The sequence below is a fragment of the Ixodes scapularis genome, unplaced genomic scaffold (genome assembly GCF_016920785.2).
Source record: "Ixodes scapularis isolate PalLabHiFi unplaced genomic scaffold, ASM1692078v2 PGA_scaffold9__187_contigs__length_104089568, whole genome shotgun sequence".
NCBI classification, from domain to species: Eukaryota; Metazoa; Arthropoda; class Arachnida; order Ixodida; family Ixodidae; genus Ixodes; species Ixodes scapularis.
In genome coordinates this window covers 17,915,740-17,927,921 of record NW_024609884.1, presented here as the reverse complement: position 1 = coordinate 17,927,921, position 12,182 = coordinate 17,915,740, and the positions used below count along the sequence as shown (strand labels likewise).

Sequence of the window (12,182 nt, the reverse complement as noted above, 5' to 3'; positions counted from 1 at the left end):
GTTCGTGTAATTCGTTTTGTACGTTTTAATGACATACTTTCGGCGGCCTTCTGTTTAATCTGCCTAATTTCGTCTAAATAAACAAGGACATTGACATAATACAGCGTGCGAGCAAAGGACACGAAATCTCATTCTGCAGCACGACCGTTTTTGGAATAGGAATAAATAAAACGGAGCTCGCTGGTGCTCGGTTCCGTTGGGAATCCGCTCCAACTTCGAGCGCAGAACTTGAACGGTGGGTGCAGACAAAATAAATAGGCGAAGCTCGAGCCTCTATGAAATAATGCGAAGCAATATAAAGGGAAATAAAAATGCGAACGTTATTTTCGATGGCAATTCAAAGTTAATGCGACCCATCAAGCGAATGCAGTCTCACTTTTTTTTTTTTTCTTGTTCTTCCTTTGAGCGATGCATAACGGGGACAGCTCCGCCTTCGAACGCTATCATCCGCGATATTATCTGCTGCGAAGACGCCTTTCGGGAAAATGGAGCCATTCTTTTCCTTTTGTGTTTCTTTAGGTCGACGTCACATCCTTTTCTGCTGAAGAATAGCTTCGTTTGTCTCAACATTCCTTCGCGCTTTCTTGTATCATTGCTTTGTTAAAACACACACACACACACAAAAAAAACAAAAAAACATTGCATGCATGCATTTATTCCCGCGTTTCGTAGGATTTTAAACTGGCGTTTTCTTTTCACGCACCGAGAGCCTGACTGACTGGCGGCGTGTGACCCGAAAAGGTAAAGCTATTGCAGCGGGAGGGGAATAATAAATACGTGGGGAAAGTAGGATTTTCTGTAATCACTTCGATCGTGGTTGCGACTATAGGCTCTAATAGCAACAACGGTAGAAGAATGAGTCTTTAGCAATGCAGTTTCGTAAGCCAAAGCTTGGTCTCGCTATGCATCTCTGCTTTTCGAGCTTCTTGTGCTTACTTTCGCAATGACACAGCATTAATAACAGCTACTTAGAAACCCAAATGGCGGTCAATCCCTTTTCTCGACATTTTTCTGTAAGCACTATACAGAGTTTCATACATACTGTGCAACTCTGTCAAAGCCACTGGTGCGAGCGCGTGGCGTTATCTCGCATCTCATTTCCGCTTCAATTTGCACGAGGGCGTGTGCAAACGAATCAATAAATAAGGTCACTCGCTCGCGTCAGGCGATTTTCACCACGTGTTTCTGAACCTACTTTCACGGCTTCGTCTTTACACCACCATGTGCTGTGAAAATCTGATTCGCTCAAGAACCCTGGCGAGCGAACCTGTCGCCACAGCTTTCTGTTCTAGCCGCTAGTTGCAGTCGACTTCGCTGGAGTCGCCAATACAAGCCGCCGCCATTTCATTCCTACTCTGCTCAGTTTTCCATATGGTTCGTTACGACTATTTCTAGCGCAGTTAGCATCTCTAAATTACGGAGTCCAGATTTGTTTTTGGTACAGCGTATAGTTGTGTGTATACCTAAACTCGAGCTTTTATTTTGGAGGTTTAGGGTGAAGCCAAAACTACGTGTTTGAGGGCGTAGATCCTTTACAAACAAAAGGGGCACCTTTCTGCTGAAGAGCTATTAAAAACAAGTTATCCGAGGATATTAAATGTAAACAGCTTCTCATCAGACGTTCCCCAGATTTTCAGTTGACTTCCCATTAAACGCTGGCACTTTACTTAATTTAAAGTCAACCGACTTTTCTTTGCCCCTGTGTTGACGTTTTTCTACCAATAGACCCTTCCAAAAAAATCCCAGAAGACGTTGCCGAAAGGGAAATTGTGGGGCTGGTCAGATATATAAGCTCGTGCACGATTCATTTTTCTCTTTCGCGATTCATTCGCCGATACCTGCTCCGACACTACCTGGGATTCGAGGGTCAACAGGTCTTCGACACCCTGCCTTCCTCCCACGCTGTCGCTCTGCCGTCGCAAGCAGCGACATCAGTGGCAGCCGGTTCTCCTGCCAGTTCTTCAGTCGTCGCTACACCGACGAGAAAAGAAGTATACCAAAAGGCTGTGGATTCCATCAGTGCACACTTCCAAAGGTCGTGCGACATCAGCCTTGAGTGCCACAGATTTCGACGGCGTCACCAACGTCTGGAAGGGTCCTTGTCAGACCACTTGACTGATCTCCGAGCATTGGAAGTTGTGGCCAACTTCGGTCCTCAACAGGACGAGAACATCCGAGAGCAGTTCACAGCTGGACTGCTGTTAACTCAAGTTCGAAAACGGCTACTCCTGAACAGTAATCTCCCATTTGACCACGTTCTCCAAATCGTCCATAACATCGAAAGGACCAAGGCCAAGGCCAAGGACCAGAAGTCGTAGAGTAGAGCAGAAGTCGTAGAGGTAGAGTACTACCGCCATTTTGTCCCTCGTCTTGCAGCAGAAGTCGTGCCCCTGCGCAAGTTCTTGTGGAAAGATTCCTTTTATATAGAATACCGAAGCGAACACCCGCTTCAAGAAGATCAAAAGTCTGCAGTCGTCAGCGCAGATTTTGAAGATTTTTGATCCTAACCTTGCCATAATCGTCTCGACGGACGCATCTCGGTACGGACCCGGCGCCAGCATTTGGGTACGGACTCGGCGCCGTAGTCCAAACAGTCGCTTTCGCCTATCGCACGTTAACATCTGCAGAGCGAAAATGCGCAGTGGACGAAAGAGAAGGGCATGTGTGCCTATGGGCTTGCGAACGGTGACACAACTACCTGTGGGACCGGCATTTCACAATTCAAAGTGACCATCAGGCCATAGTGACGCTCTTGGCAACACGTGGAACAGGCCATCGACCACTCCGAATAACAAGCTGGTCAACAAGCCTTCTCCGTTACAACTTTGAAGTAAAATTCCAACGCGGAGCCGAAAACCAAGTCGCTGACGAGCTTTCTCGCCTTCCTCAACGGGAAGATAAAGGCGGTACTGAATTTGAGGAAGAGATAACTTTTTGCATCGCATTGCAAAACGAATGCATAGCAAAGCAAGAGGCCACAGCCAAGAATACAGTCTTGTCGAGTTTCAGATCCTTTGTTACGTCTGCGTGGCCTCATAAGACGAACCTTATCATCTGACGTAACATTATTCTTCGACGTGAAGGACGATCTTGCCGTTGACTACGGCATCCTTCTGCGCGATGAAATATTTGTGATACCCCGAGAGGGTGCAAGGTCCTCTCATCACCAAGGGACATGAGGGGCATTCCGGGATCGTCAGAACCCACACGAGACAGTGCGAACTCTTCTGGTGGCCAAAGATAAACGATCGAGTGGAGCAGGTCATCTACGCCTGTAACATCTGCCAGGCATCTGACAAAAGCGTAAAGACCTTCACGACTCCAATTCAACCAATATCTTATCCCCATCGACCGTGGTCAAAGGTTGGAATGGACATTGTGGGACCTTTCGAGCGTGCAGAGCCATCATGCCGCTACGCTATAACTCTAGTCAACTACTTTTCCAAATGGCCAGAAGTACAATTCATTTCCGACGTCCCCACTAGAAAAGTCCCATAGTTTTTGCATTTGAAATTCTCCAGAGGGGGTTTCCAAGAAAGCACTGTTACCGACAACAGCCCACAGTTCATTTCCAAACAGTTCAAAGACTTCCTTGCGCCTCGTGGAATCAAGCACCACTTGATTTCCATATATCACCCGCAAGCCGACGGGCAAGTTGAAAGGTTTAATGGAACACTTAAGGGTTTCATCCAGTGCGCATCTGGAGAAGGACGAAAATTAGATCAGCGGTGGTGGACTTCCTAGGCATATACAGATGCTCGCCTCATGCCACAACTGGACTGTGTCCTGCACTGCTTCTCCATGGTCGCAAGCCCCGGACTCGACTAAATATCTTAGGACAGTCGTCATCCCAATTCCTTCGCAACCCTTCGAAGAGGTTCAGCGACTTCGACAGCGTGTCTAACAAACACAAGAGAAGACCATAGAGTATACAGACGAGAGAAGAGGAGCAAAGACTCCTAAGTTTTATGTCAGAGATCTGGTTCTAGTGAAGAAGCCAGGACACATTCGAAAAGGATCAACGACGTTCAGCAGTCCTCTTCGAATATTAGAACGTGTAGGTCGCTGGACATTTAGACTCGAAGATGGGCGGGCGTGTGTGGAATGCGTCCAAGTTCGCCGCTGTCCCGCAGCCTTCGCCTTCCGGTTCTATCACTAATAAAGCTTCAGATGTCCGTATGAAGGTTGGAAAAGCTGACACGGGATCTGACCACCACAGCTGGCAATCATTATCTGGGCCACCACGCCGACACGACCAGCCGAGATCACCGGCTCAACGCGGGCCACTGACGGACCACTGGCGGAGTCAACGCTGCCACCTGTCGCGGGATTGGCAGCTGGGCCATTTGCGCCGCCCAGGCTGGACGCTGTTGGAGACAGGCCAAAGCGACCCCGCCGAAAACGACAACCACGGCAGCGTTTCGGCTACAACGTTGCCAGTTAAACAAGTTGAACTGCGTTATGAATGATTGCGTTAACAGTGTGCTTTCAAGGTTGTACTCTTTTATGAATGACCGCGTTGACTGTGTGTCTCAGATGTGAACCGTAGTTATCTCGATACATGTAATCTTTCTACTTCATTATTTTTATTTGGCTAGTTATCGTATTTCGTATTTCTCTTCTGCTATACCTTCATTTCTCTTCTTGTATTTTATTTATACCACACTGACTTTCTGAAAATCGGGGGGGGGGGGGGGGGGGGGGGATGTATCCTGACCGATGATTTTATTAGTACTTCCACTTCTTTTTTGCTAAGTTTCCTCACTTTTTTCTCCTCATCTTGACTCAACAATAAAAGCAGTCTGGTATCGGTCAACGCAGCGTATAGTAGCACGTTCCCGATTTGCCGGGTCCGCCGAGGACACCCCATTGAGTTACACTAAAAAATAAACTTTTAATCGATTTGATTACAGATTATATAAAAAGACAGAGTCACAGCTCGTTTTGTTTGAGCATGCTTCTTCTTCAAAGGCTTCGGTTGGATATGGTGTACAACAGGGGTCCGTGTTAGAACCACTTTTATTTATTATTTAGATTATTTACACTGTAGAAAACGTGCCGGCTAAAATTCGTCTTTATGACGACGATTGCATTCTGTACAATGATGTTATTTCTTTAAATGAGCAACTTTTAAATAATAAATCCTTCGTGCGCTTTTTAACTGGAGCAAAAAATGGCTGATGAAAATAAACTTTGACAAGTCAGTGTTCACGAGATTTAAAAATCAAAAATCCCTTTTGGCATTTGGCGATGGCATTGATGATATAGTTTTAAATGAGGTTTATGGATTCAAAGACTTGGGTATTGTTTTTACACTTAACCTTAAAGAGATACTACAACGAAATTTCGGCGCTTATTTTTTTGTTCTATTCGCGTTCAAAGGAGCAGTATCACATCAGACACACCAAAATCTTGTTAAAAAAGACACCGAAAAGGAATTTTAAAAACAATTAAACGATAAGCAAAAGGCACCTGGTGGATGTCGCTTTAGCCTACCTTGCAATGCCCGTTTAAGAACCTTGACAGGTAGTCTCGCCTAGAACTATAGATCTTTTTGACAAGGGCACCGCCATCTTGAATTGTCTTCACTTACAGTGTGGGCGAAAACAATGTTTTGACGTCGCCACGCTAATAGAAGACATTTAGGAGATAAGCGTAACCGTCACACATTCTCGTTTTGCCTCCCCTCGATTTTTTTACTATTTACAGGTTGAAACGTTTTATTATTTGTTCGTCGCCCACACCGGATACGCCTATTAGGTGGCTGGGGACGAGAATACACGAAAAAGGTCTATACATGCTTTCAACCTGCCGTCATCCCGACAGCTTTCCGGCCAGCGCAAGAGAAGAAGGGAGGGAGGAACTCCCGTCTCATCGGGACTCTCTTTTATGTGTCCCATAGGTCGCTATTGTCCTTCTACAAGATTATTGCAGATTAACCCGTCCCTCAAAATACGTGAGCGGCGTTTGGCAACTTCCGGTTCCTTATGAACTTTTGTTTCACAGTTGACAAACGACGAGTTACAAGCCCACGCAAGCGTGGTTTTGAAACCTCCTAACTGTTTTCAGAACCCATGCTTAGACAAGCCTGCAGATTACCGCCGTCTTTTGTCAACAGCTAAATAAAATTTTCTAGGGAACCGGAAGTTGCCAAACGCCGCTCACCCATTCGTACAAAAGCAGCTTTGCGATTAGTTTTGGTGGCCCGATCGCTGGCGTGCTTCAACCGCTTCGGTGGCTGGAACGGTTAGGGCACCCTGACAACGTCAGCCTCGCTGCAGCTTTGCTCTCCCCGAGAAAAATCTACGTCACGATTGCGCCGGATGTGACGTGCTCTCCGCTGGCTGCTCTCACCCGCTTTTCTCCGGACCCGCACAAAAGTGGGTGAGCTTACCTCCGGTGAGCTTTTCTCCGGGATTTGAAATGTAAACTGTATTTTACTGTATTTACTGTATTTTACTTACAAAAAAAAAACTGAAAAACTCTTTTCCTTTTTTTCTATAAGCTTGGTAACATTTCTAGGAGTTCACATCACATCCGACCTCTCATGGGCCACTCATGTTAAGAACATAATTGCTAATGCTTTTGGAACCCTTTGATATATTAAGCGTAACCTCAAAGCAGCACATCCTTGCTTCGGACACTAGCCTATGAAATTTATATTCGCCCCAAACTTGTATATCCTTCACCCCCCTCAATCCGGAACGCCCTTATAACTACTTAATCAGACGCATTGAATCCGTTTAAAACCGAGCGGCACGTTTCATGAGAGTATAGGTATTTCTTCTCTAATACCCTTGTTACACGGGCACATTTAACTGCAGTTACGCTAAGCCACAGATAGCGCACAATACTTGCGGACAACATTCTGCGGCTATGCAGTCAAAGCTATGGGCGAACGTGCGCTCGAGCATCTTGAGCATCTATCGAAGCAGTGCGCTCGCGCTCTTCACTTCTTCTGATATAGCTGTCAGAGAGTATAGTGCGGTATCTGTGGTGCCGCGAAACAGCAGTTAAGTTGAGTTAACCGCGGTTAAGTGTGCCCGTGTAACAGGGGTATAAGACGCGAATGCTCTCTTCCTCCACTAGAAAACCGCCGTAAAATTTATTTTGTGACTCATTCATAAAATCTACTATCATGATGCTAATGTAACTTTAGTTCAGCCTCCTAATAGATCCTCGCATAAAACCAACCACACCAAAAGTTTCAAGCACCTGACCGAAACAACTGATGCATTTATTAATTCCGCTGTTCCACGAAGCATACGGGACTGCAACGGCCTTCCCAACTCCATCGTAGACATCAGTGACACCAACCTATTCCGTGAATCATTGACTTCACTGTTTGAAACTAGTTATTGCTGCTAATTACCAGTGCTGAAGTTCTTGTTTTATTTTCCATGCTTTTTCATTGTATTACTTATGTACTTTACAATATATTGTCCCAACTATATATCATACACAAATAAATATTTTGAAACCGCTTCTGTTTTAAAATTTTGTAATATGCTTGGCGCTCCCCCCCCCCCTCTTTTTTTTTTTTTACACTGGGATTTTTTTTTGTTTTTGACTTTATGTTTCTTCCCCCTCCAGCCCTTGCCCTTACGTAGTGCCCACGTGGGGCCTTTGAGAGTCGAATGAATAAATACAAAGAAATGAAATAAGCGGGGAGTTCCTCCTTCCTCTCTTTTCCAAGCAGTTGTGCATTTGCTAAGGGCTATATCGTGCTTCGTCTCCCTTTCTCTGATTGGCCGTACCGTTCTCCCTTAGCGAAGCAGGGAATTTGGCATACGAAATCTCCTTAGTATAAAATTTTCGACAATGCAACTTTAACTACTGTTTCTCGTATCGCAATCTTGAGAAGCAGTGACTTTTGACTGCTGCTCCCGCGTAACGGCGTGTTTTTTTTTTTTTTTTGTTTTTTTTTAAGGAGGGAATAAAGTTTTTTGAAGGCTTCAGCCCTGAGCTTACCGCCCTCAGAGAGCGGTTGCAGTACTGGAGCTATAGTACGCTCCTTCGGTATTTCTGCTGGGCGGCGGGGCGTTTTCACCATCCAGAGGAAATTTCGCGCACCGGCAATCTTGGAGGCTACGATAGATACGTGTACTCGACACTGTAGGTGCCGTCGATTTTGCAGAAGTCGCCAACTTGGGTCCTGGCATTTATCGTATAGCACTACTGTGTGATGCACGTTAAACACCCCAGGCTAGCAGGGTTATGTACCATCTAACGATAAATGTTACCTTTCATTTTGGCGGCGAGGTGTCTCAGAGGTTTTCTCTTATAGTTTCTAACCGTGACGTCACGACCAGAATTATCATAGTCTGGTATAATTTTTATAGAGATATTATTGCCATCGCTTTGTCAGCTATGGCGACGGCTGTGGCACTACTTTCTTGCCACGGGGCATATGGTTTACTCATTTGCGCCCAGTGGCGTAGCCAGGGGGGAAGCCTATGGGGCTTTAGCCACCCTCCCCTCCCCCGCCCCCCCCCCCCCTAAAAAAAAAAATCCAGTCAACCTTATATACACATTAAATTTGACCCCCTCCTTCCTCGCTTCCGCACCCCAGGTCATGAATTTCCAAGCCACCTCAGCGCCCCCGCCCCCCCCCCCCCCCCAAAAAAAAAAAAAAATATATATATATATATATATATATGTGTTTTCTTTTTTTGCGCGAATACAAGAAACAGCCGCAATCGTCAGTTCAGTCGGCAGCGCAAAAGCAAGAGCTGCACGAAAATGGTGAAACTTTTCCCGGCGTAGCTTCAGTATCAGCAGACCCGACTCTAAGAAGTTTATGGTAGCATTTTTAATGCCAGGTCTAGTAGTCACCACGGCGTGGTATTTTGACGTGATATTTTGATTATAACTATACTTAATTCTCTACTAAAGTGATATCAGTCATTAATTTTGGATCACGCTGTGAGCGGGGTTGCCCTTTAAACAAAAACGCCATTATACATTAGTAACAAAAATATTTTAAATTGCTTTAGCACGAAACAAAAAAAAAATAACCGGTTTGTTTGAAACGAATACGACTAACAGTAATATAGTTGCATTAAATTTTATACTATCGTTAGGAGCTCATGACAGGCCCGCCGGGTATAGCTGACTTCACCAAGATTTATGAACACGCGGGACTTTCTTCGACCAGGAAGGCACACTACCTCCATTTTTGTGAGAGGCCGTGAAACACTGAAGCAGATTATCGTTTGAAGCACTAGTCAAATCCCAAGAACATTTACGATTGCCACATATATCTATCACTCTAAAAGACAACCAAAACCTACCAAACCTCCCAGCCGCCAGAAGAGCCCGTGCCACCTGTCAAATTAAAAACATGCACCCATTAGAACACGGCCTCCTTACACCACCGAAATCGCGTGTTCGATATTTTACGTATAAGCTTCCTGCGTTGCCCAAGGGGCGCTGCTAAAAGCGACTTGTTAGGACTAGTTTTGGGTAGTACACACTTGAGCGTATCAAACTATCACGCGTGTAGAAGCGTGCCTGCTCTGGTGCATAACACGAGAACACGAGAAAAATACAAAGAAAAAACAAACATTCGAACTCCGTCGAAGCACAGGTAAAATCAAGACGCCAAGAGCGTGAGCCAAGAGACGCCATTCCACGCGTTCCAAAGAAGAAATTAAAAAAAGAAAAGCGTCGCGACGCCAGATGTTCTGATGTCACCGCTTTAGAGCAGAGCCGTATATTGGGAGAGTTTGGCCAATGGGCGGATCAAAGGCCGCCGCGAACGCCGAATATTCCTCCCGCGGTTAGAGCGTAAACTAAAAGTGCGACACAGCGTTGACCAATCAGCAGACCTCGACGTCACAATATTGGGAACGACATTTAAAGCGTGAAATAGAAGCGTTCAATCTAGCAACAGCAATGATCGCAACAACGCAGTTTGCTTCATTTTGGAGCACACGTTCGTTTATTCTACCGTTGAATATGGACGTCAGGAGAACCTCGCATGCGCCAAGTTTTCAGTCACTAAGAGTTACACTTTTTTACTCTAGCGACGCTAAAATGGCTTCAATTAGTCGAGTCGCGTTCTTAGAGCTCGCGACCACTGCTAGGGGCTGTTTGGCGGCCTGTGGTTGGCTACGAGGTGCTCGCCTATTCAAAGTTCAAACCAATAAATGGCCAAACTCTCCCAATACACGGCTCTACTTCAGAGATAAGAGACGCCTATCCTAGCAGTTGTGGCATGAATCTGGCACTTTCGATTGCCTTCCGGCGTTGAATCTATATATCCGATTTCGAACGTCCAAAGGTGTTTTTCCGTTCTTCGCCACCACACTGAAAGAAAAAAGCTCAGCCAGCGTGCCATTAATAGTGCGAGGCCCAATCAGGTCAGCTTGTACTACTCAGAATGAGGACGCCACAGTTTGTTCAAAGCTTCAGCGCAGGAAGCCTTTGACCTTGGGAGGGGAAATCTGCTTGTTTGGCATACACGACGGCCGGTTTAAGCCGTTTCCTAACATGAAGCCTGCGCGCGTGTTTTCTGTATCCCGCAGGATGGACCCGTACCGCTTCGGCTTCACGACGGACCGCTACGGTCGCGGATTCGGCTACAGCTGCAAGGACGTGTTCGAGTGCCAGGCCCTCAAGGAGAAGCAGGAGCTTGAAGAGGGCTACCGAGGTCTACAACCTCCTCCTCGAAGCCCCTACCCGCGGCAGCCGCCCCTACCCCCGCCCTTCAATCCGCAGCAGGCTCTTCAGCAACAGCAGCCTCTTCAGCGGCTCAGCCACCAACAGCTGAGCCACCAGGCGCGCTACCCTCCGTCCGCGAGGCTGCCTCTGCCGGGGCCTTACTGGTGAACGCCGACTCGACCGTGTCCCGGACATTGCTGACGCCATGAAATCAACCTCAAACACCGGTGCCTGGGAATAGAGAGCTGAACATTCACATACACGCCATCTCAGTAGCTGAGTGAAGCGTTTCGGTAGATGCAGGCGTGTGTACATTGTTTCAGGAAGCTTTTTCCGCGCTCAAGTGCTCGAGCAGGCAAACCATTTTACAGGGCAACTCTCTAGCACATCTGTCGTTAAGGGCACTGGAGAAGACTCGTGAGATTGAAAGTAGGAAATGTACGTCACTGGGCCTGTTTTACAAGGGGAAGGCTCAAGCTGATGCGCCTGTGTTAAAAACAAATCGGAAGAAACGCCTTCTTTTTTCTTATATGACTCATTGCTGGTTAAAGACCGTTAGGGTCGAATTACACCTCGAATTTGCTTCCGGCGAATCTGGCCGAATTTTTAAAAGAATTTCAGCTTGCAAGGGTGAGGCCCCGATGTTTGGCGATTGTTTTATGGCGACAGGGTAGGGAATGTTTTGGGACAACCTGGTGGATGTCACTACGCGGAGACATCCGCGCTTCTGCAAGCTCTGTGTAATGTAGTCTATTGCTTCGGCTCAGTGTGGGCAATCAGTTCCTTGATTCACTATTTGATGAATGAAATAAAGGACAACGCCACCTGACTGATCATTTCGTTTATTTTTTTAATTAAAATATTTTATTGACGCGTCCTATATATTACTAAATAAATTGAACACACTTAATATTCCATTGAATAAAAAAAAAGTTGCAGGCACGTGGATAAATAAGACGTAGGAATAATCCAAATAAGATGCGTTAACCTCCAACATTCACTTTGACATCCCACCTGTTTTTGAATTCGAGGAACAAAAAACAATTCAATTCAAGATGGGTTCCAATCACACTGCTCGTGGCTCAGCCTAGATTGATTTTATACACTGCTATCGTTCAAATTACGATCGTGTATCCGGTATACACCCAAAGACCTTTTTTTCTAAAGGCGTCGACATCTTAAGCATTGTGGCGCCGACGACGCCGTCTAGCGCCTTAAAACTTGAAATATTGGCTGGGGGCTGGCAGCAGAGCTATCTGGATAGGCAACGGTGTGGGTGTGGGGGGAACTTGGCTTCGCTTGTTTACGGTGGGCTACAGAAACTTGGTTGGAACTTGTCCAGTTGAATCCAGCTGGCAAATGACCAGTCTTAAATAGTAACGCGTTACTAGTAACGCGTTACTGTAACTTCGTTACTTTTTTGGTAACTTGTAACTGTAACGAGTTACTTTTTAAAAATGTAACTTGTAACTATAGTTCTATTACTTTTTTCTGAGGTAACGATGAAACTAACGACG

General features: G+C 46.0%; 1 protein-coding gene across 1 annotated transcript in view; it reads left to right on the top strand.

The window, feature by feature from the left end:
- The window catches only part of LOC8038665, a 33,011-nt gene extending 22,178 nt beyond the window's left edge, over window positions 1-10,833 (top strand). Inside the window, exon 3 of the mRNA XM_029993241.4 lies at window positions 10,530-10,833. Coding sequence (XP_029849101.3) covers window positions 10,530-10,833 — 304 coding nt within the window. The remainder of the gene's footprint in view (window positions 1-10,529) is intronic.
- Window positions 10,834-12,182: the final 1,349 nt, after the last annotated feature.